This window comes from Squalius cephalus, assembly GCF_949319135.1.
Source record: "Squalius cephalus genome assembly, chromosome: 6".
In the NCBI taxonomy this organism is placed as follows: domain Eukaryota; kingdom Metazoa; phylum Chordata; class Actinopteri; order Cypriniformes; family Leuciscidae; genus Squalius; species Squalius cephalus.
Window position 1 is genome coordinate 42,602,371 of NC_137127.1, and position 24,315 is coordinate 42,626,685.

Here is a 24,315-nt window from a genome sequence, read left to right on the forward strand (position 1 = left end):
TGTGATTTAAAGAAGATTGACATTTATTTGAATCCCTAAAACCATACGTTTTCATTATAACTACTTATTTCATAAGTGTTGAAGATGTTTGGTATGCACATGTTAGAAATCTGTTGATAGGGACACCTGTGGGATTCAGACAGAGATTGACCAGTTAATTAATTGCCATATAGCTGAATGACTCTCTCCTGGCCAATTAAACTGTCCTAATTGAATTAAGGCTTATGCTTCCCTGATACCCTACACAGGATAAATCGTTTGGAAAATGGAATGCTATGTTGGTTACAAGAGTGAAATCAGGCACAATATCAATGCATGTTATCAATAAGCCCTTGAAGAGATTTCTTTGCTAGTAAACTGGAACCACTCCTGCAAGCTTCACACTCCAAATGGGTCCATGAGTGTGGCAACCATTTTGAAAACATTTTCTGAAGAAAAAAAAGAAAACAAGGGGAGCAGTAGGCTAATTGTCGGTGCAAAGCTCGCCGCAATGCAGGAGTGTTGTAGGTGGTTGCTTGTGGTCTACGTGTTAAAATATGAGCAATAGAGAAAGTGAAGCTTGCCTATAGCAGCATGACACGGAGTGCAATCTATGTCAGATGTTATAAATATAGAACATTTTGAGACTGCATACAAAGTCTTTCTGATTTATATATGTATCATTAATATTTATAATTAATCATAATTTGAATTGTGTGACTTTCGTTAACTTTGTCAACTTAAATGCAGGGTTGGACCTGTTGGGTCAAAGGTTTTTTTTTTCAGTGTTTGGGTAGTTTTTGTGCAACCAAGCTCTTGGGTCAGACGTAACAACCCAGTTATTTATCAAGATTTTTTTTTTTGCATCATCTAAACAAAAAAAAAATCTACTGTCCAAAAACATTCACTGTTCCTTACTTTATTTAAACATTTGGTAAATGGTAAAGTAATTAAATAATTATGGGAATTATGTAGTGACCAAAGTGCAGTGACTTTTCCTTTTATTATCTGCTCTTACTCTTTAATTTAAATCAAAAAAAGAAATAGAAATAAATCAGTTGCAAAAAGTAATTCATATATTTGTTTACTTTTATATATATCCATATTTGCCCAGAAATGTTTTTTGTACGTTGAAGTGTTGAAGAAAGCCAAAGTTGAAGTGGAGATTTCTGTAACCAAGCCAGATAGCTGAGAAATAAGTATGGTGCAAAAGTTGTGGTCAGCCAGGTGCTAAAAAAGAATAGGCAACAAGAAAAATGATCAAAATGTAAATGAAAAAATTGTATACTTAAGCACAATTTATTTATATGTACTTTAGTATAACTATAAATGTATTTGTGGCGCACTATAACTTGGTATACTTAAAGTCTGTTAAATTGGAACAATTCATTTTGTACTAAATGCATTTTAGTTGTCCAAAAGCAGTGTTGAAGTTCAACTAAAGTTGTATTTAATATACTTGTTTATTAGTGGAACTATTCCAAATATACTTAAGTGCACTATAAATAGTATTTCAATTTTGAAATGCAGAATTGACTCAGCATAAACTTCAAATGTATTTTTGTGACATTCCAATTCCAATTCAAGTGTTGAACATACATTAATATTATACTTATAACAAACTTTTAGAGATTTTAAAACACAAAGTAAACAAAGTAAACTTGAAGTGTGCTAATGGCATTATCAAAAGATGTGTTTGGAAACTCTGCCTTTCCAGCACCTGTTAGCAGAAACAAACTAGATGCTTCAGTTCTACCTCACATTTTCTTTGGTTTGCACACAAAGAAAGTCTCATCAAAAAAAAAAAAAAAATGCATAGCATCATCTAAAAAATAATGTCATCCTACTCGGATCTGAAACACATGGTGAGACTTGCGTCTTTAGCTGCAATGAGTTTCTAGCCTTCAAATGTGCCAAATCTGCAACACAGATTCCCAACGGTGTGCAGTCTAGCGAGTTCGGTTGTTTAGCAAAATTACAGAAAAAACGATTGTTGGTGAGTGTGATTGCAATGACTTTATGGCGTGTTCGAAACATAGATCAAGCATAGCAGTCTGGCGTGTTAACTTCTGGTTCAACCAATGGTAGGACGTTGGGGTCAATGGGGGTCAAGTTTAGCTTCGCCAGTTACAGTGTTTTCAAGTCATGTCATAAAGATAAAATGTACATGAATATCAGCACAACTTGTAATTATGAGTTTTGGCAACTGGATTTTCTTAAGAGTTTCCGAGTTAGGTGCGTGACGGTGAGACAACATGTCAGAGGCAATGGATGCAGAGTCTGCCTATAGTGAACAAAACCCTATGCCGAAATCTATTTAAAATAGGTCTAGGTTAAAATGATATATTTACTGGCATATTGCTTGAGACTTACTGATACAAATATTATATGCAAACTTTATTTCCCAATGCACATTTCTTAATTTGATTTGATTACTTTATTATTGATTACTATTATTTATTAATATTAAGCCTATGTGTTTAATATCACTATTAGTAAGGATAGTATATAATTTAATTGCAACATATTTAAAGTGTAACTATATACTTGCAATAGTTTCACTTTAGCACAATCAACTATAGGCCTACTTAAGAATATCTGTAGTTGGACCTCAGCACTATTTCCGGATAACTAAAGTGCATTAAATACAAAATGAATTGTTCCTATAGCAGACTTTAAGTAAACTCATTTAGTAAAGTACAGTTGCAGGGTATTTATATATGTAAATGTATACAAAATTAGTACATGTATTAATAGGGTAGTGTGTATGCCGAAACTGAATAAATCTGACTGAATTGCAGGAGAGTGGGGGATGTGTTGTTCTGTAAAGGAAATGTGTGGGCTTAATTGTTTTTTTCTAAAGAATTCAAATAAGGTAAGTTTGAGGTCTTGAGGAGGTAAATTTTAAAGAGGCGTGTCTTGACAATCTGAGCGCAAATCATGGGTCGTTGATCAGAGGTTTTATCACCCGGAGTGGACGAGGACACACATTTCTGAGACAATAGTATAGTCATCCACATCAGGACAAAAACATGGAACAGATAACAGACAAATTCACTATCAATGTGAGTATTTCGGAAACTCTCAATGCATTTTTAGGAAATTACAGAATGGTAGTCATCACTGATTTAATTCACATCCTGTGGAAACAAAACGAGCTCTATCAATTAGAAAAAATATACTATTATGAACTGATTGTACATTTTGAGAAAAAAAAGTGTTTTAATAACAACATGATCAATTTGTTATTATTATTATTATTATTGGTATTATAGATACAAAATGATCAGTTTACATCTCCACAATAAATATTTTCTAGATGTTTTCCCATGAATCATTTTATTTGTGATAACTACTTTTTTGCTACTATTACTGTTTATTATTATTATTAATTGTATTATTTATAATTATTTCCATTTATTTTATTTTCAAATGCGGAGCAAAAAAAAAAAAAAAAAAGGAAGGAAGTGAGACGCTTCCTTTAAATAGCTTCCTGTAAACGCCACAGGTGGATATAAAACTGCTTTGCTTTATGCTATTAACTTTTTTTTATTATTATTGTTAAAAAGGCCCCCTAAGGCCCTATTAACAATAAGGTCCTATCACTTTGGATAAAAACATTTGCTAAATGCAAAAATGAAAGTCCTTGTTGTCTGTTTTAATTCTGGATTTGATTTAGAAATGAATCAAAAACTGTGGTAATCAAATGAAGGTCTAAAATTAACATTTTAATAATAAATAAATTGCAAATGATTAAGCAAAAAGCTTTAAAGGTCCTGTTCTTCGTGATCCCATTTTTCAAACTTTAGTTAGTGTGTAATGTTGCTGTTAGAGCATAAATAATACCTGTAAAATTATAAAGCTCAAAGTTCAATGCCAAGCGAGATATTTTATTTAACAGAAGTCCCCTTTCAAAGCCTACAGCGAACGGTCGGTTTGGACTACATCCCTCTACTTCCTGCTTTAACCCTGGAGAACCCAAGAACCCTTTTTTTCTTTGGAAAATTATGAACTATGCATTAAATTACTGCTGTAAGTTCACTGAACACCAAAATATCCACTTTTTCAATTTTAACCCTTTATACCCTAATTTAGGATTAGGGCCAAATTTGACCCATTGGGCTTTAGGCGTATCATTTCAAAGAATCACAATAACAAACATTGTCAATGCAAACTATTTTAAATTTAGGAAAATAATCAGTCAACCACACAGCTACATTTAACAATGATTTTTTTTTTTTTTTTTTTTGCTTTATTTGTTGCATGTTAGAACTGGATTCCAAATGTGGCCAATGGAAACGAACACAAGGCCAAAATCACGACTGAAAAAAACTAACACCATGGGTCTTTGCTTATCCAAAAATCTGTACTGCTAGAGAGAGGAACTCACACTAGACATTGTGGTAGTCTTTGAAACAATTTCTTTTTTTGTTGATGCAGAGAGGAACTGCACATTTTTCACAGTGCATTTCAGTTTTGAGGTCCTTGCTCATATGCCATACTCCCTGAAAAGATATACTACTTTATTAGTGTCTGGCCCTGTACTACTGAGGTAACTTATTAAAATATATTATACAAATGAAATTATTTCAATGCTTCAGCCAAATACAGGACTGATACCATTCTCCATCAAAGTCACTCAAAGAACCAAAGGGTCATTTTTGACCCGACATTTTTTTAACCCATACACCCAGAGGGTCATTTTTGGCCCATTGTTTTTTGAACTAGCTCAGATTCACTAATTTATCCAAAAATAATATAAAACGTACTTATAGGCATTCTGCAAGCTAATACTTAATAGATTAACAAAAAATACAAAATTTTACCAACCGCTGGTTTGCTGAGAAGACGATTTTGTTTGGGTAGGTTTCCAGCTCAACAAAACAGCATGTGGTCAGCCATCATATTACTACCACTCTGGCACTTGTGAGTTCAATATTCATCCACTAGGTGTCTCTATGCAGGGGTCAGAAGTGGCACTCTGGGTTTTTGAAGTTAAATTTGACAATTTTTTTTTTTTTTTGTTCATTTTGGGTAGCAGCAATTAACAGCGGCCAAATTTGACCCCGTGGGTTCTCCAGGGTTAATGACATCACTAGAACAGTTTTTTGACTAACCTCCGCCCACAGGAATACACAAAAAAGGGGGCGTGGTCTTGTTGCGCTCCCACGGAGAAGAGGAAGAGTTGCGTTTGTAGAGTGTGTTTGTCGTTATTTTCATCCCGGAGTCCAATCACCTTTGTTTGGCCTTCCCAGGGACGCTGTACTTAGAGATCAATGGTTACAATTTATGCGCGTGCATCTCCACGTTATGGTAAGAGGCGTGACCTTTCCGGGCAACGTGCGCTAAGCTGCTGTCGAATCACAACACAGGAACCGCTGGCACAATCAGAACTCGTTACGTATTTCTGAAGGAGGGACTTCATAGAACAAGGAAGTCATCAGCCCGTTTTTAGGACAGTGAAAACAGCGGTATACAGATAAGTAAATTGTGTGAAAAATACTGTTTTTTTTACACGCGAAACATGAACACGTTATATTGCACACTGTAAACACATTCAAAGCTTCAAAAACACAGGAAAAACAGGACCTTTAATGATTCAAATTATATATATATTAAAAAAATTGATTTTTTTGGAAGGCATCTTAAAATATTGCAACTTGCAAGTCAATTGTTGACATTACTGAAATGTGTAGTTTCAGAATTATCTGGATGAATTTGATTATGGAAATGTGACAGAAGGACCTGATGATGTCAACAAGTACACCTGTGGCAACGAAAATAACCCACTGCATCTGTTTCGCACCGTGTTCCAACCCCTTGTCTATGGTGTGGTGTTCCTCCTGGGCTTAACTGGAAATGGTCTCCTCTTGACAGTTCTGCTAAAACGGCGGAACAACCTGCGCATCACAGAGATCTATCTGATACATCTTGCCCTGGCTGACCTCCTCCTCCTCTTCACTTTTCCATTCGCGGTAACTCAAGGAGTAACCGGGTGGCTTTTTGGAAACTTTCTGTGCAAGCTATTGGGCCTCATTAATCAACTCAACCTGTTGTGTGGGAGTTTGCTTTTGGCATGCATCGGCTTTGATCGCTACCTCGCCATTGTGCACGCCATCCCCAGTCTCCAGGCCCGTCGGCCTAGGACCGTTCACCTCACCTGTGCGCTGCTCTGGCTCACCTGCCTATCTGTGACCATTCCCAACATGGTGTTCCTGTCAGTGAAGGAAGAGAACAACTCTACCAGGTTCTCTTGTTCTTACCACAACCATGGCATACATGCAAGCAACTGGATGTTGGTCAGCCGCTTTCTCACACACCTACTGTGCTTCATCCTGCCTCTGGTGATCATGGGGTACTGCTACACTTCTATAATCATCACTCTTTGCCAAAGCCAGAAAAGTCTGGAGAAACAGGGAGCAATTCGCTTGGCCCTACTGGTTACATTGGTTTTCTGCCTGTGTTGGCTTCCGTATAACATCACCGTTTTCATGGATACCCTGGTGGTTTTGGAGGTTATGCCTAAGCAGAGCTGCCAAGCCTCACTGAAACAGGCACTGATAGTGACGGAGAGCATTGGTTTTTCCCATTGTTGTCTGAATCCAATCCTGTACGCCTTCATAGGGGTCCGCTTCCGAAGAGACCTCCTGCATTTGCTAGCAAAAACAAAGTGTCTGCGTGTATGCCTGTCAGGTCTGCAAAGAAAAAGTCTTAACAGGATGTCGGTCACAGAGGCCGTTACTACCACAACAAGCAACCAATACATTTAAAAGCAGCTGAGCGTTTTTGTAATTATTGTTTTTCTGCCAAGAAAATGTAACCTTTAATAGGTTTAAAAAAATACCATACGTCCCCAGTTGATTACATAAATAATTGCAACAACAAAAAAAATTGGTATTACAAGTTTTCTGAAATGTTATGTTTAAATATGCAAACAAGGCATTATCTAATTAAATATGCATTGGATAAAACCAGGTTCAAAATTCTTTAATTTTTTATATTAGAGTCAAAGGTTTTTACTGAGGGGATTTTGGATATCTCTCTTTTATCACTCCATAAATCAGAAAATACTGTCAACAGCCAGAAATAAATAACTTTTTACCATTATTTTTTTTAGGAATAAAATGTTGTATAAAATCAGGAAAATTATATATGAACAAACCCCTCTGTAAAAGCCTTATAAGACTATAGATAAGAATAAAACTGTAAAGTTTGGTGTAAGTGCTACTGAAGTGGAGATTTCTGGCTCAATGTAGGAGGAAAAACTCATTTTGAGAAAATGGCCTTTAAATATATATATACTGCAGCTGAAACCTACAGATGCAAATAGATAAAGTGCTCTAAAAAAGATACAGTTAAAAGTGTATTTTGGATGTTTTCTTTCCACTAGTCTGAAAAAACACTTTATGAAAAGCCAAAAAGCCCAAAATCTCAAAATTGACAGATGCATGAAAACACTGTTTTTGCCTGTAGTGTCTCGCCTTGCCAGCTATGAGCTTTACAGATTTGAGATTTACAGATCACTGAGCCAATGACTGGAAACATGACTGAAACCACATTGAAATCATATAAATGGGGACAATCTGTTCGTCAAAGAATGAATTTCGTAAGCAAAACAGAGCATCATCCCTAAACTGCTATAATGCTTTGCATTGTGTTTTGAATGGATTATTATTAAATATGAGATCAATTGTTCTGTAACAAATAACTGGAAATAAAAGAGTGATCTAATGGTGTCTTGATTTTTTTTGTAATGTGATCGCCAGTCAAAATGTCCCCTTATACACATCAAAGAAGGCAAACACAAAGTAGCTGAACAGATTTTTTTTTTTTTTTTTTTGTTATTAGATTTCTAATAAAACACAGTATACAGAACAGTTGCAAACAAGCACAAATTGCATATTATTTACAGCAACTATATATATATATATATATACTGTATATATATATATTATATTTATATATAGATATTTATATATTACCTTCCACAACAGTTTGGTAGCCAGAATGTAATTAGAACATAGAAACCCAGAGGCTTTTTCCTTTAACCTTTGCAATCAAACACACTGATCTCAAATATACATATTTTACAAATATCTTAAAAAATGGCTTCAGATTTTACTTAACTGTTATGATAACCCTCAACAGTTGCATTTTCTCCCAATGTTATCTTCAGCATCAAGAGATTGTTACTTAAACCAAAGTTTTTAGCATTTTATTGCCACAGTTAGTCAAAGGCAATAAAAACACATCCAAATGAGAAACAGCCATTAAGAAACAAGGTTTTTACAGTATTACAGATAAGCTAGTTTAAAAGGGCATGTTGGCCATACTTCCAGGCACGTAGCCCAATGGGCTGTCCAGTGACATGCTCCGTTGTCTAAGACTCTGGGGGCCCATCATGCCAGACTGTGAATGTGGAGGTCCCATCATAGGTCCTTGAGGGGACATGAGGGCACCCTGCTGGCCAAAGTGCTCCCCAGGGAGAGCCATGCCCCGTTGCTTAGCCTGCATCATCATCAGATTCTGCTGAGCCATAAGATTATGAGGGTGCTGCTGTGGAGACAGCATGCCACGGGGAGGGTGGGACGGGTGTTGTAAGAGGTTATTGGCCATCATGGCCTGCTGTTGCTGATGGTGGTGTTGTTGCTGAAGCTGCTGTTGAGGAGACATGCCTGTCCTGCCCATCATGTGCCCTGGGTGGCATATGGGCCCCATCCCACCTCCTGATCCCATGCCCCTGGAGCCAATCTGAGGCATGCCCATACCTTGGCGCATCCCACAATGTGAGTGTGAAGGGTGTAGGGGCAACTGTTGCTCAGCCATCATATTCTGTAGGTTAGCAATATGGGGGTTGGAGGAGGGGATGTTGCTATGGGGAGGTCCAGATGAGGAGAGCTGTTTGAGCAGTTGAGCAGAAGAAGCCTGTGGAGGCGGTTGGCCCTGGTGAGGATTTTGCTGCGGATGGGACATGGCTTCACTCTTGGGGAAGTACTGTAGGGTGCTGCTGGGCTTGTCCGCAGGAATGATACGGGAAAGATCAAACTCAGGAATGCCTGTATGCGAGGGCCTGATGACCTCACTTAGGTCTGGACCATCACCCATGGACATTGATGTAAAAGTGTCTGGTTGGTGAGGAGGCCGCTGGTGAGACATGCCTTTACTTAGAAGATGCATCTGTTGGGGTGGTAAGACCTCATCAGGACGCTGGGGGTACTGCTGCCCCATACCACCAATAGGGGAGTGAAGGGGTCCCTGCATACGAGGGAATCCTCCCATCTGGTTTTGAGGGTGCATTGGGGAAACATTACAGGGCCCTATTCCATCTGGAGGTCCACCTCCCATTATTGCTGAGGTCATTCCTGGTATTCCCATAGGGTTAGGGGATGGGAGCATAGGTCCTGTGGGATCATGGGATAGCTGCGGGCCTCCTTGGAGAACCATTCCCATTGGGCTTTGCGGACCACTGTGAGGTCCCATTGAACCCTGGGAGGAGAGGAGCATCTGTGTAGACTGGTGATTTCCCATGTTGCCTACTGAAAAAGAGATAACGTAGTGATTTTAATGAATAACTTCTCTAATAAAGACAGAAAGCAATTGAAAAGGTAAAATAATATAAATGGGAATCAAACGTTTATTAAAGTATAATTTCCATGATGCATTGAGTTCTGAATTCTAAAACAGGTGATCTGCCTAAAATCTGTACCTGACATGTTGATTCCAGGTAGGAGGGGTCTATCGGGTAGCATCTCATCATCTGATGTAGCGATTGTTTTGATGGCGTCATGGTAGAGCGGAGTGGAGCTAGGCATGGCATACTTTGACATTTGAGACATTATAAGGGATAGAGGATTCTGGGAGGGAGGGGCATCTGGTGAGGATGTGAAAGGCATGCTAGGATTGATAGAGTTGGTAGGCTGACTGATGGGGGTTGAGTTGGAACTCCTAGGTGGCAGGGACATACCTAATGTAAACAAACAAATGGTGGAAGACATGTAAATCATGTAAAAGAGCATACATTTGTTTTCATATTTCTATGAATGAACAAAGAAAATAGATGTCCGCACACTGAAATTGCAGCTCCAAAGAGTTTTACCAAACAGTGCAACTTTTAAAGAATTTCAAGTTTGTATTTTTTTTTTTTTTCCTATGTGTTATTTCTTTGTCACATGTGTGTGTCTAATCAATTGTCACATGACTCTTTGTGTGTTTCCAATCTTTGTTATCGCCTGTGCTTATCAAGAATTGGTATTCACACAATGGTATTGTGCCTGATGAAGATCTGGCTGGTTGAAAAATTGCACTGTTTGGTAAATAAACTCTTTGGAGCTGCAATTTCAGTGTGTGGACATCTATTTTCTTTGTTAATTTGTTGCTGTTTTGTTGTCCTGCACCTGAGCCCAATTTGGTTTTGGTATTTGATGTGCGCACATTTTTTTTATAATTTTGATTAATATTTCTAAGAACATTTTTTACCTGTATCAGTGGAGCTGCTCCCTCCATTGCCTGCGACCTTGACACTAGGAGGCCCTCCAGGGCTAGGCATAGCAGTCTTGGGTGAGGCAGTCCAGCCAGGTGAAGCAACAGGCATGGTTGGAGATTTAAGGTGTCCAGGGGAGCCAGATGGTGAGCGAAGACCAAGAGAAGGGCCTATTACCTGGGGGGACTTGATAGAGGTGGAAGAGGGTGTTCCAGCCCCAGAGGCTGCTGGTAGAGGAGGGTGAGATGGACCACTCTGTGGTAACTGGCTGGGTGATTTCAGGCCTGCTGCAGAGGGTGAAGGCATGAGGGGTGATGGCTCCTGGCTAAGAGAAGGCGATTTAAGCTGGTGAGATGGCGGTATAGCTGGGGAACCCATTGGGTTAACACTAATGGGCAGGTCAGGAGGGTGTCGGGCACCAAGGTCTGTACCCCTTGAGCCAGAGTTTATGGGAATGTGACTAAGTCTTGAGGTGCTGCTCATGTGGGGAGGACCTGGCTGGTCTGGTCCAAACATATCAGAGCATGGCTGCTGCATGTATAAGCCATCACCTTGACTACCAGGAAAGGAGCTCTGATTGGGGTATTGAAGAGGTCCATCTTGCCCAGGGATCATTCCTTTGTTAGAACTACCCCGGCCATTCTGTGAAGCCCTAATGCGGGAAATGTCTTCAGGGTTCAACATCTCTCCAAGCTGTCCGCCAATTCCAGGACCTCCCCTCAGCTTCTGAGCCAACAACTGCTGCTGCTGTGGATTCATATTCATGCCCATATTTATATTGAGGTTACCCCCTAAAGGAGAGTCAACTATGTCTCTCATTGTGGGGCCACCATCACTGCCTACTCCACCAATAGGAGAGCCCATTATAGTCCGAGAACCAGGAAAGTCCATTGGATCACCACGGGAGGGTGGGCCTCCTCCCATTCCAGGATTGGGAAAGCCTGGTCCCCCAGAGTTATCTATCATCCTGGGGCCTCCAAGCCCGGCCTGCTGTTGGTGCTGCTGCTGTCTGGATATTTGCTGCATGTCTAATCTATGGAGTCTGCGAAACATCTCTTCCCGTGTCATAGGGCGATCCAAATCACCTTGAAAGTGCTGGGGAGGTCCCCCAGGACCCCCTGGAGGATAGCACCCATGAAATGGGCCTCCACCACCCATGTTTGGAGGCATTTCCTCTAACCAACCCATGCCTGGCCTTGGAGGTCTCTGAGGCCCCAACCCCTCGATACCTAGAACTCCTCCAGGGCTTTCTGTGTAAACCCCCCCACCTGAAGGACCTCGCATCTGTCCAAGAAACCTTGGCCCTCGAGGACCTTCCTGATGCATGTCCATTATTCGTGAATTCCCTCCCATTCCGCCCCCTACCATTGGCCCTGGCCCCCACTGTTGATCAACAGGTTTACTGTGATATGGTGGTGGGGGGCCCCTCATTAGCATTGGAGGTCCCCCAGGCATGCCCATTTCTGGGATCATGCGGAAATGCTGGGGATGTTGGTGGGGGTTAATCTCGTGTTGCCGCCTTTTCTCCTGGTAGTACTCTTCTTGTAGCTTCCTCCAAGCTAGCTGCTCTGGTGTTACACCCTCAGGTCCAAGAAGGGGCCCCATGTCTAACCCTGAGGGTGAGGAGAGGTGGTGGGAATGTGGTGGCATACTATGGTGTGGGCCCATCAGCGAGTCATCCAATCCAGGGCCACCAAGATTTTGTGTCTGTGAGATGATGGACTGTAATGGCTCCTCGTACTTTTTCATTACACTGACATGAGGCATACTAGCATTGTTGCTATGGCAAACACCAGCATTCCCTCCACCATTCTCACCATCTTCTAAACCCCTACCCCCATCATTACTATTATTGTTGTTGACATTAGTGCCATTAGGATTGCCATTAGGACCTCTTGGTTCTTCATGGCCAGCACCGGCTCCACTACGGAGAAGCAACCTCTCAATGTCTCGAAGAGTCTGCAAAGAGCGTTCACGATGTTCCAGCTGCTCCTTAGAGAGGCCATCTGTGTTTCCTGGCCCTCCACGTTGGGCCAGTTCACTCTGACGGAGTACAGATAAAGCAGAGGGACTTGACGAAGGTGACACACCTGCACCATGGTGGGGAATTGTACCTGGTCTGTCCACTCCTTCTGTTCCTGAAACCCCTGCAGACTGTGGACCTGAACTTCCTGGGCCCAGTGAATGAACTGCAGTGCGGCTGTTGCTGCTTGATGTTCCTCCTCCTCTATGGGTTTGGGCTGGCTCACTGTCTGGATGGCCTGTGGAAGAAGGAGTACTGGTGCCAGGAAGGTGTCCTCCCACAACTCCACCAACGGAAGCTGGCCGGGGTGTACCACTTTGGGATTTGGGTGTGCCAATGGGTGGACTGTGACTGGAGCTGATCTCTGTTAGGTTGGTGAGTTTTCCAACACCAGTAGACTGCTCGGAGAAATAAAAAAATAAAAAAACAGGATAAGGAAGAAGGACAGGTGTGGGGGTGCTGTTAATGCCATCATTAGTCTCAGCTCAATACATCACAACAGACTTCAACTCTACTGTTTCTCATCAAAACAGAAACAGGAACAAAGATGAGCATTGTGATTTAAATAGCCATTTAAACAAATACAATGTTTCACGCCATGCAGCACCTGCAAGTGTAGGTGTTATGATAATTTTTTTCCACTCTACTTTGCATTTTAAGAGCATATACATATGGATCATGATTACAAACATAAACAAACCCATATAGCCTAATCATTTTATAATCTAACATAACAAAAATATGCAGTCATGTATGTACACTATTTGTCTATATGTAAAGACAGACCTGGTCCAGCTTAGTACGAGGGACATTCTGCTGATGATACAAGAGGATAGAGTCTGTATGGCCATGCATCACTGCTTCTGCAGCGCTGCAGAAAAATAGAATAGTTTGTTAAACAACAAAATAATTGTTTCCTATTATTTGCATAGTTTTCTATTCAGTCATGTGACAATTGCTTGTAACAGCACACTCCTACATCTGTCACAAGAGTGTGGTGGAAAATTGTCTGCTACGTTATTACGTGCATATAAGCTCCTTTGTTGTGGCTTTCTCAAACATTTCCGGCTTAAACATGGCAATTTATGGTAAATATCCCATTTGTTCATTTAAAAATGAGACTGTCAAGCTGCAGGGTCTGCAGGACAGAAAAAAAGCAGGCATACTGACCTGTTGGCTAGGCTGGTGGTGAAGACATACACTACTTGCTGAGGGGGTCGAGGATGCAGATCTGTGCGAATACTGGGTCCATGGCCAGAACCTAATCCTGGACCTCCTGGATCACTAACATGGCCTGTGGCCGATGAAACAGAGTGGCCCTGACTGGGACACATAACATGCTCACCTGAGCAAGTGTTGAAAAAGAAAGAGAAGGATAGAAGAAAGATAAAAATAAAAGGTGTATGAGTGAAACAAATAATTAACTCAGCAAACAAATTGAGTCACTTGTAAATGTCCGTGGCCGTGCCCAACCATCTTTTTAAGAAAAGGTAAGAAGCAATAATAATTCTTATTTATGAAATAAATATTAATTATTATTTTTTTATTATTATTTAAATATGAATAATAAATAAATATGAAAAATATCAGAATATTGTCTGATACAAGTGATTTTGTAGTTTTTGTAGCACTCATTTTTATAGTTAAAAAAATAAAGATTATAGCTCTGGCTGTTAGTGTTTAGGTGAAAATATGATGCTTGTGATTGCTAATTGTTACACAATCTGAAAAGTTTCAGACTCACTGGTTTATTATATCAGTATCTTGTATGCATTACCGCTCATAGAGTCTACTTTTACAAAAAAGCTCAGTGAAGGAGGTGCCATGATGGCATCAGTATGCGATTGTATCAGATGATAATACATGGTACCACAGTACTGAATGATTACCATATTAATACCATAGATTTCTTAATTCTTAGCATAGATTATAACCCTTTCTAAAAAATGTTTGCAGCTATAAAGATGTCAATCCAAAAACAGATGTTTGTTTACTACAAAAAATAAAAACATATTCCAGAAAACCACAAGGAGGAGCTAAATCCCACAGAAAACTTCCCAGCGCTTCAGGTCCATTATGAACGTCTGATAGCTAAGCATTTACGTCATGAATTTATGTGGGCAGATATGAAACACTGAAGATTTGTACAAAATAGGCCATGTTCTGTCACATGAATGTCACAAGAAATTAATGGAAATCTAGTGGTAAATTTGTGAACAGAAGTTACAGCACACAAAATATTAGGAAACTTCCATTCATCCTAATGTCTTTCAAATTCTGATATGACTCACGCAAGGTCAAGGTTACAGAGCTGGACATTTTTCTTAAAGGGCAACAGTGGTGTTATGTTGCCCTTGTGCAGGTAATGTTTCACGACACACCTTCAGTCACGTGTCTATACACAGATAAGGGAAGCTGAGCTTACTTCACAAGAGGGGACAATAGCTCTGAAAGCTCAATATCATACCTTGCATGCAGTTCACATTATAATGTCGACATTACACTTTTTAATTTATAATATTTCATTTACTTTGCCAGATACAAATGGCATTATAAGCTGTGGTTGATAAATGTCTTGAAAACCATACTAAATTTAATTGAATACCTTTATTGTCATTGTATACTTGTATACAACGAAATTACAACGAAATTACAACGAAATTAATAATACATCCTACAAATACATACTAGTTTATTAATAGTTCATCTTAAGCTAAAAACAACTTTGGAAAGGTGGGTAAACTCAATAGTGTAGAAAAATATAATATATAAAAGCACATCATTTTGTCATTTGAATAACTATATGCCAATTGTGGCAGTCATGACAGAATTTTTAAGAGATATTTCGTTTCAAAACGGAAAAAGGAGATTGAGGCATTGAGTTTCACAGCCTCCGTTACCATTCATTTTCATTGCGTCTTTTTTTTTTCCCCATACTGTACAATGACTGTCAATCACCTACACTTTTCTTTTGTGTTCCACAGAAAAGAGAAAGTCATACAGAATTAGACTTCATAGACATGAGGGTCTGTAAATGATGACAGAACTTTCTTTTCCTTTTTTAGGTTGAGCTATACCTTTAAGACACTTATTTCAGTTTTGTTTTTTGTTGTTGTTGTTTGTTTATTATGTGAAAAAGTCTTCATACAGTATAGTATGCCTCTTTCGCAACTTTCACATCGTCTTTGTTGAGAAGCGGTTTGGCTAAAAAAATTATTTTACAGTGTCCTTGTTACACATGTTGCATGTAGTTACTATAGCAGTGTTATTCAAATGGTTTGTCTTAAAGCATATTAAAAACACCACACACACATATAAACAACATTATAAACTCAGCATGTTTTGATTCCCGCATCTTTGATATGATACATTACGCACTGCTGCATTTTATATATAACTTTGGTTACACTTTTTTTTTTTAAGGGTGTCCTTATTACTTTTTAATTATACATTTAAGTACTGAGTAATATTAATTAATAACATGTACTTACTTACTATGGGTTTAGGGTTAGGATAAGGGTTTGGTTTAGGGTTAGTTGCATGTAATTATGCATCATTTGTTATTACTATAGCAAGTACATGTAATATGTGTAACAAAGACACTAAAATAAAGTGTTGCCATAACTTTTTTTCCCCTTTTGGTACGTTCATTTTTAGTGGCATAAAAATGGTAGTGTCATTCATAACCATTACTATGTTTTTTGTTTGTTTTTCATTCTGTTTTCTTCAAATGGCTCTTTCTCAGCTCTACTCTGCACAGAATAGCAGGTATCACAGGGTGCACACACACACACACACACACACACACACACACACACACTCCAGGCTTGTGGTCACCAACTGACAGATGCACAGCCATGCTCGCAGACACAAATACACACAGTTTAATGTGAGGTGTTGCAGTGGAAAAGGAATGACTGTTTTAACATCTGACAGTTGGCCAAGTAATTATTCTTGGGTAATATATATATATATATATATATATATATATATATATATATATATATATATATATATATATATATATATATATATATATTCAGTACCGGTCAGAAGTTTGGAAACATTACTAGTTTTAATGTTTTTGAAAGTAGTCTCATATGCTCATCAAGCCTGCATTGATTTGATCAAAAATATAGAAAAAAAACTATAATATTGTGAAATATTATTATAATGTAAAATAATGGTTGTCTATTTTTATATACTTTAAAATATAATTTATTCATGTGATGCAAAGCTGAATTTTCATCAGCCATTACTCCAGTCTTCAGTGTCACATGATCCTTCAGAAATCATTCTAATATGCTGATTTGATGCTCCATTATTATCAATGTTGGAAACAGTTGTGCTGCTTAATATTTTTTGGAACCTGTGATACTTTTTTCAGGATGCATTGATGAATAAAAAGTTGTATTGCATGTATTGTTTAAATATAAGTACAATGTAAAACATGTATGTGCATAATAAGTGCATTGTATGAAATCATTAAAGTGATAGTTTACCCAAAAATGAAAATTCTGTCATCGTTTACTCACCCTCATGTCGTTTCAAACCCTTTGTGACTTTGTTTGTCTCTGGAACACAAATGAAGATATTTTTCTTATTTCTGTCCCTCCATTGACAGTCCACGCAACTTCAAAAAGTTCATAAAGTGATCTAAAACTAGTAAAACCAATCCATATGAATCGAGCGTTTACGTGTTACGCAGCACGCCTGAGCTTCAGCAAGAACCAATGAGGTTTGTTCTCACGCATCAAGCATGTTCGGTTGAGCTTCTGTTTAAGTTCACTGATCAATGTTTATAAGTGATTAAAAGCCTAAATTCAATCTGTTCATCATATAAAGTGATTGTCTCTCTTCAGAAATTTTGGACTAAACCACCCAATTCATATAGATTAGTTTTATGATCTCTTTAGGAACTTTTTAAAGCGTCAAAGTGATAGTTGCACGGACTGTCAATAGAGGGACAGAAATCTCTCAGATTTCATTAAAAATATCTTCATTTGTGTTTCAAAGATGACAACACATGACAAAAAAAACCAACAACCTCTTACAGGTTTGGAACGGCAAGAGGGCGAGTAAATGATGACAGAATTTTCATTTTTGGGTGAACTATCCATTTAATTTAAATGTTAGAACAAAATATAAAGTGAGACCAAAAACTTTGCTAATGTCAATGTTACGATATGCTACAAAATATTAATAACTGTAGAAATGCATCATCACAGACTGTGAAAAGGGCCCATTTTCATGCTAAATAAACAACATTAATTTCATTATTGTAATTGAGTTCAATCTTCTGTGTTTTTTTTTTCTTCCAAATTCTGAAATGAATATGTGAGCTGAATTACAACATTTAGCCTTTTTTCCCCACTGAATCAACAGGACTGCATGTTTTTATGACAACAACATCAACCAGACGTTCGTGCAAACAGTCTACAGGAAGAAACATTCATTAAGGTTTATAAGACAGTGTTTATGTACAGGTAGAGCCTGGCAGTAATGTGTGCGCGTGCGCGCGCGCATGTGTGTGTGTGTGTGTACTCACGGTGTGTGGCAGAAAGCGGTTTCTCATCCTCTTCCTCAGTTTCGGCCCCTGAACACCATTCATCACCACTGTACGGCTGCTTTCTCTCCAGCACACACCGGCGTTTGCTGCGCATCACGCCCTCTACTGGACACCATTCAGAAAAACACATGAGGCACAACAACGTAAACATACTTCAAATAAACAATTACACACGTTTATATATGACAATACGGTTTCTATCCACACTGCTATAAGCAAACACCCACAAACTGCCTCAAAAAGCACATTTAAACTGATAGTACTGTCACGTACTCCAGACACAAAGCACTCCAGAAATGTTTTGGCATTTAAGAGGTATGAGAGGACACAAGGCCTCCAAAGCCTCGACACATCCCCTAACCTTGAATACCAGACACGGTGAGGGAGAAAACAGGGGAGAGAGAGTGAAAACGAAAGGAAGAGAGCACAGAGCGTTAGGTTGTGGTGTCCTCGGCCTGCGCACGCCGTGTTGGCGGCGGGCAGAGATAAAGAGCTGACCTTTTCTGCATCCTCTTTTGTTCCCAGCAGACATCAGTTTACGTAAATGAGTGAGTCAGCTCTCTTTCTCTCTCTCTGGTCTACTTTCTCTTTAATCATTGGTCCTTTCCAGGTGTGGCAGTGGAGTGGTCTGAAGTGGCTGAATTGCATTTCATTTGAATGTCTTTCTGTTTGCTTTTCTACCGGGTGAACAATATTAACAGAGAAAGAGAGAGAGGGAATACCCCTGAAAAACAGCTGGATAGTGACGGAAAGGATCTCACCACCCCATTTCTGATTCTCTCCACTCTTTCTTCACAACCAAGGGTATTATTGTTAAAACTATACTATAACTGACCTAAAACTAGAACCAAGCACTCCCTTATATTTTGACCGATAAAATCCATGACTTGACAGTTGTTCATTATTATTATTATTACGCAAAAAATATATATATTTTATATTTATATTATATTTTTGAAGTATTGTTTTATTTGAATATTTTAGAATATTTATATCAATATGATATTATTTATATTTTATGTTATTAAAATATTTTATATATTTAAAAAAATCAAATGTATTAATATTATTTTAAATAATAAATAAATAAAATTAATTACATTTTAAAAACTATTATTTGTAGAAAATATGTTAAGATTAAGATATTTTAAAATATTGTTATTTATATTATATTATTTATTTATATTTTAAATGTTATTAAAATATTCAATATTATTTGAAAAAAAATATATATATTAGTTTTATTTTAAACATTTCAGTAAAATGACATTTTCAATCAAAAGACTAATTAAAATTAAAATGAATTTTTCTGAATTAATTATTTTAAGATATTTTAAAATATGATTATTTATATTTTAAATGTTGTTAAAATATTTTATATTATTTAAAAAAATCAAATATATTAATATTATTTTTCACATTTCAGTAAAATTGCATTTTTAATCAAAACACTAATTGAAATTAAAATGAATGCTATATTCAAAACAATAAATTATTTTTTAGATATTTTTAAATATTATTATTTATATTATTCACATTTTAAATGTTATTGTAAAAAAAATATCAAACATATTATTTTAAACATTTTTCAGTAAAATAAAATGTTTAATCAAAACACTAATTGAAATAAAAATAAATTATATTTTCAACCTATGATAACCCCATCCTCTACCTTTCATGCGGTTATAAAGCCAAACAGGTGTGAGTGTTTGTGTGAAAGCATGAGTGTGTATTCACTCACAAAGGAGCTTCAGTGCTATTACAGGAAGCCCAGATGACTCAGTTTCTCAAAATCACACTATTGGCCCGTTATTTCCCCTGATCTCTCTCTCTCTAATACACACACAACATACACAAAGCACTGGGCAAATGGAAATAAAATAAGAATCGCACAATGAACCAAACAAAAAGAAACGGCTCGCTCACACTCATACACACACACACACACAGTGAAAAGAAAAACACGCCTCCGCAATCCAGGAAGAGAAGACCTGTTATTGCTTTTCATATTGGGCAGAAACTGTTTGGGTGATTCTCACAAGACCTGTCAGGAACAAGTTTTGCTCATATTTCACCCAAAATAAATAAATACATACATATATTTTCCATAGATTTTATGCATTTTTATGACAACTGAGCACTCTCACTAGCTCCAATTCTCATTGTCGTAATGCAGTCTCGTTTGCTTTCACACATTTAAATCTAGCACGCCGTCAGGTTTACGCCCTGTCAGCATACACAGGTTTATTGACAATTATGTGGCATAAAAACCGGTTAACATGAAATTACATTGTACAACATCTTAGCGGTAGTGGCATTCATAAGTGTTACTAGGGCAACCAGAAGTAGAAACAGACCAGCGTCCAATCAGTACAGCAACTGCTGACATGCAGCGACAGAGTCATTGGTGTGTGATTCCTATTGGTGAATTTTCATTTTGGTGAATGATTCCTTTCATGATGGTCCTGGTGAAGCAGTTAGACTTTTTTATAATTATTGATTCATTTGTTTTGGGATATTGTAAACCATTTAGATATATATATATTATATATATATATATATATATATATATATATATATATATATATATATATATATATATATATATATATATATGTTTATGCATTCTTATTTTTGCAGCAATAAAATATAATGATGAAGACCTACTGATAAAAAAAAGTACATTCACTTATTATATTTAACAAAAAAGTCTCAATAATTGACAATCACTTCTTTTCATTTTCACACTATTTTCATTTTCATTACATATAAGTATTATTTAAATTGTTTGTAAAGTATTTATATATCATTTTATTTTTGCACTGCCTTTTTACAATGATTTTAACTAACAAATGTATAGTACATTTTTACTCTAATTCAACAAAAATAATTGCATGACAATAGATAAATATAATGAGAATCACCAGTAAGAATCCGAATTACAGAAGACTCAATTAAAACACACAGATTACAGTAATGATAATTTGAGGAGAAAGTGTGCTTAATTGTCAAAAAAAAAAATTTGTTATTTCTTTATGCAAAAAAGTATTTCATATCTTCTGCTTTGGCTTTGGTGTGAAATATGACCTGGACATGTTTTTTGTCAAAATCACCAAACCACATTAGGGAACTGTGTATGTATGTGTGTGTGTGTGTGTGTGTGTGTGTGTGTGTGTGTGTGTGTGTGTGTGTGTGTGTGTGTGTGTGTGTGTGTGTGTGTGTGTTTGTGTGTGTGTGTGTGTGTGTGTGTGTGTGTGTGTGTGTGTGTGTGTGTGTGTGTGTGTTTGTGTGTGTGTGTGTGTGTGTTTGTGTGTGTGTGTGTGTGTGTGTGTGTGTGTGTGTGTACACTTGTACAACTATGTGAGGACCAGTTTGAGTTTTAGATCATTGGAGTGAGGACAAAGAGAGTAAAGTGAGGACATTTTGGCCGGTTTGAGGGTCAAGACTTGGTTTTAGGGATAAGGTTATAATTAGGTTAAGGGTAGGTTTAGGGTAAGGGTTCGGGTTAGGCACTTAGTTGTGATGGGTAAGGTTAGGGTAAGCGGCTAGAGATTGCATTGTGTCAATGAATGTCCTCATGAAGATAGATGTGCAAGAATGTGTGTGTGTGTGTGTGTGTGTGTGTGTGTGTGTGTGTGTGTGTGTACACTAGGGAACCTGTTGTCATTCAGGAACTTGTTGCGTAGAGTCTCCCTCCCCCTCAGTCTCTCCACCCCGCTCTATTCTACTTCCTGTGTGTGTGCAGCGTGTTTCTCTACCCCCACTTAATTAGAGAGTGACACACAACAGGACGACCAAAAGGAAAACACAAGCACATGTGTGCACATGCATTGCGCGTTGTTTCAGGAGCATAACATCTTACATGATACAAACATATAAGAACGAACATGAACACACACACACACACACACACACACACACACACACACACAGAAAGGTCAGGACATTTTGGGGTGGCTGAAAACAGGCAGTTTCATCTTTACTGTGTTTCCAGTTAAAAGGGGAATTCCAGAAGTATGGCCTTTTTTATGTTGTTGATTGAGAGATACAGTGATAGAGAAAAAATTGTAAAATGAATATGTGTAGTGTTGAATTTGGTTGTGCACGACCTATTGAGTATCATATATGCTGTGTGTACACGGATGTGTGTTTGTAGTATGCTAGTCTCCTATAGCCTGACTTTTAATAATGGGCAAGTCTGGTCCACTTTAAAGCAAATTCTGGCCATTTAGACACAGAACCATCAACTTAGACAGGAAAAGACTAGCAATTGTCAAACTTTTTGATCCCAAGGACCCAAGTATGATGATCCTTTTGTGAGAGATCTCCTTCCTAAAATAGGAAGCTGTGTACAAATAGTAAGCATTATATTATAATGATTTTGTTTACAAAAGCCAAAACAAATTATTAAAATGTTATCTGGATAATTTTTTTTTTTTTTTTCGAAACAGGTTAACGGTGTCAATCTCTCTCTTTCTACTGAATGTCAGAATCTAACATCAAATATCAGATATCAATATTAACAAATTGAATTTTGTGAGCAAACTAAGGTGGAAAAGGTTTCCAAAAATACGAACAGTTTTAACATATGTATGTCACAAAAAAATTACAAATATCTGCACAAAAGTGATCAAAACTAATTATAATATGCACCACCTTGCATGGGTCCTATCCATTTCAACAACAACAACAAAACAAATCGAACTATCTTCAATTTTCCTTCAACTCAAATCCCACTGATATACATGTATATACAGTATCTATGTATATACTATATGTTTCAGGCTGTAATCTGGAAATCAAAGGAAAATATACAGGTGTATACAGCCAAATCCAGGGATTAGTTATGCGTTTCTCAGGTGGCGCAGAAAACGAACAGATATTACATAAAGTAAAGCTAGTCAGTCAGATTGGATCTGATGTTTTGATAAACCTCATGCCATTTTGTTCAACGGACTGTGGGCGGCTGGTGGACATTCGGATGAGAGGATGAGTGTTTCATTACGCCTACCTTTGGCATCTGGCTCCAAAACAGGGGTGAGTGACTCTCTTTGGTCTCCTGTGTCCATGGAGACGCTCCTTTCCCTCTTTGCCTTGGTCTTCATCATCCCACCAATGCCACCACCGGATTGGTTGAGGCTCTTCAGTCCAGGGTTGCCAGGAGAAATCTGGTTGGATTTGACTCCATGGCTCCCAGACCCACTGCCCTTTGACCCTTGGTTGCCAGCAGGTCCTTGCTGCTGTGCTTGGTTTACATTGGGGAGCTGTGATTGGGCCCCACTTGTCACTTGCTTGCCATGATTGGATAATTTATTTTCAGAGTGCATTTGATTGGCTGGTGATGGAGAGGAAACTGAGGGGGTTGGGTTGCAGCACTGTTTCGTGTGAGACTGCAAACAGACAGCTGAAGGGAGAAAGAGAAAGATGTAAGAGTTTGTCTTATAAATTTCCAGTAGTAACATAAAGAACATTTTACCAACTTCATCTCATGGCGGTATAACAGTTTAGGGCTGTCACGATTCCTCGATTAAATCCCAGTACTCAACTTAAAAAAAAATCCTTGATTGCAATTTATCCGTGTCGAGTAACTGGCAAAATACCGTAAGTGGCGCATTTCACAGACAAGAATCCATGAACCGAACTATTAGACTGTTTTCAAAGGCTGCACGATATATTAAAACCATTTATTACCATTGTTGTGAATTCACAAAGGCTGTGATTCAATTAAATCAATAAATGCCCTGCGGGTTTAATATTTATTTACATGTGTGTAGGTTACGTGCATCTCAAAGCGGCTCCATTCACAGTAAATGCAGGCGTCTCAAACTCCATCTCTACATACGCTGTGAGTTTGGGTTGCTTATAACATTCATCTGGTAACGCAATGTGCACCATTTCATCAGATTTGTAATGTAAATCACTTATAAACCTGCGCCAACACAGTAGAATACGTTAATATATTTCTAAATATGCGAACTGTTCATCGCGATTTCAAAATAAAAGTTTAAACCCTCACTCTGAATTTGCACTAAAGGAGGCTGAACTTTCCAACTACCTCAGGGGGGACTAAATGCCGCTAGGTGGAACAAACTGCAATTGGCACTAGTCTTTTCAAAATAAATGAAACGAAACCTAGCATTTCCAGTTGTACCAAACTTGTATCGAACCGTGACCCCAAAACCGAAGTGCGTACCGAACCGTGACTTCTGTGTTCCATTGCACCCCTAATATATACATTATATATATACAATTTGAAAGTGAGAT

The 24,315-nt window shown here is 37.9% G+C and overlaps 2 protein-coding genes across 7 annotated transcripts in view; one reads left to right on the plus strand and one right to left on the minus strand.

Annotated features, from left to right (window-relative positions):
* The first annotated feature begins 2,893 nt into the window (after window positions 1-2,893).
* Window positions 2,894-7,708, plus strand: cxcr5 (chemokine (C-X-C motif) receptor 5). The gene is made up of 2 exons (XM_079874152.1): window positions 2,894-3,044; window positions 5,676-7,708. The coding sequence occupies exons 1-2, from the start codon at window positions 3,012-3,014 to the stop codon at window positions 6,747-6,749; spliced, it is 1,107 nt and encodes a 368-aa protein (XP_079730278.1). The 5' UTR covers window positions 2,894-3,011; the 3' UTR covers window positions 6,750-7,708.
* A 240-nt stretch (window positions 7,709-7,948) lies between these two features.
* The window catches only part of bcl9l (bcl9 like), a 53,325-nt gene continuing 36,958 nt past the window's right edge, over window positions 7,949-24,315 (minus strand). For 3 of the 6 annotated variants that reach the window (XM_079873699.1, XM_079873700.1, XM_079873701.1), the window contains exons 3-10: window positions 23,063-23,455; window positions 18,031-18,156; window positions 17,018-17,056; window positions 13,653-13,827; window positions 13,269-13,353; window positions 10,456-12,880; window positions 9,686-9,943; window positions 7,949-9,515 (exon numbers count right to left, since the gene is read on the minus strand). In XM_079873699.1, the coding sequence (XP_079729825.1) occupies window positions 8,290-9,515; window positions 9,686-9,943; window positions 10,456-12,880; window positions 13,269-13,353; window positions 13,653-13,827; window positions 17,018-17,056; window positions 18,031-18,156; window positions 23,063-23,378 (4,650 nt within the window). In that variant the 5' untranslated portion in view covers window positions 23,379-23,455 and the 3' untranslated portion in view covers window positions 7,949-8,289. The remainder of the gene's footprint in view (window positions 9,516-9,685; window positions 9,944-10,455; window positions 12,881-13,268; window positions 13,354-13,652; window positions 13,828-17,017; window positions 17,057-18,030; window positions 18,157-23,062; window positions 23,456-24,315) is intronic. The other 3 variants (XM_079873702.1, XM_079873704.1, XM_079873703.1) reach the window with 3 other exon arrangements.

Bases quoted from the DNA above. Each gene is read 5' to 3' on its own strand.
- cxcr5 (XM_079874152.1), top strand. From the start codon at position 3,012: ATGGAACAGATAACAGACAAATTCACTATCAAT. The intron at 3,045-5,675 runs GTGAGTATTTCG...TGAAATGTGTAG, and splicing joins CAGACAAATTCACTATCAAT to TTTCAGAATTATCTGGATGA.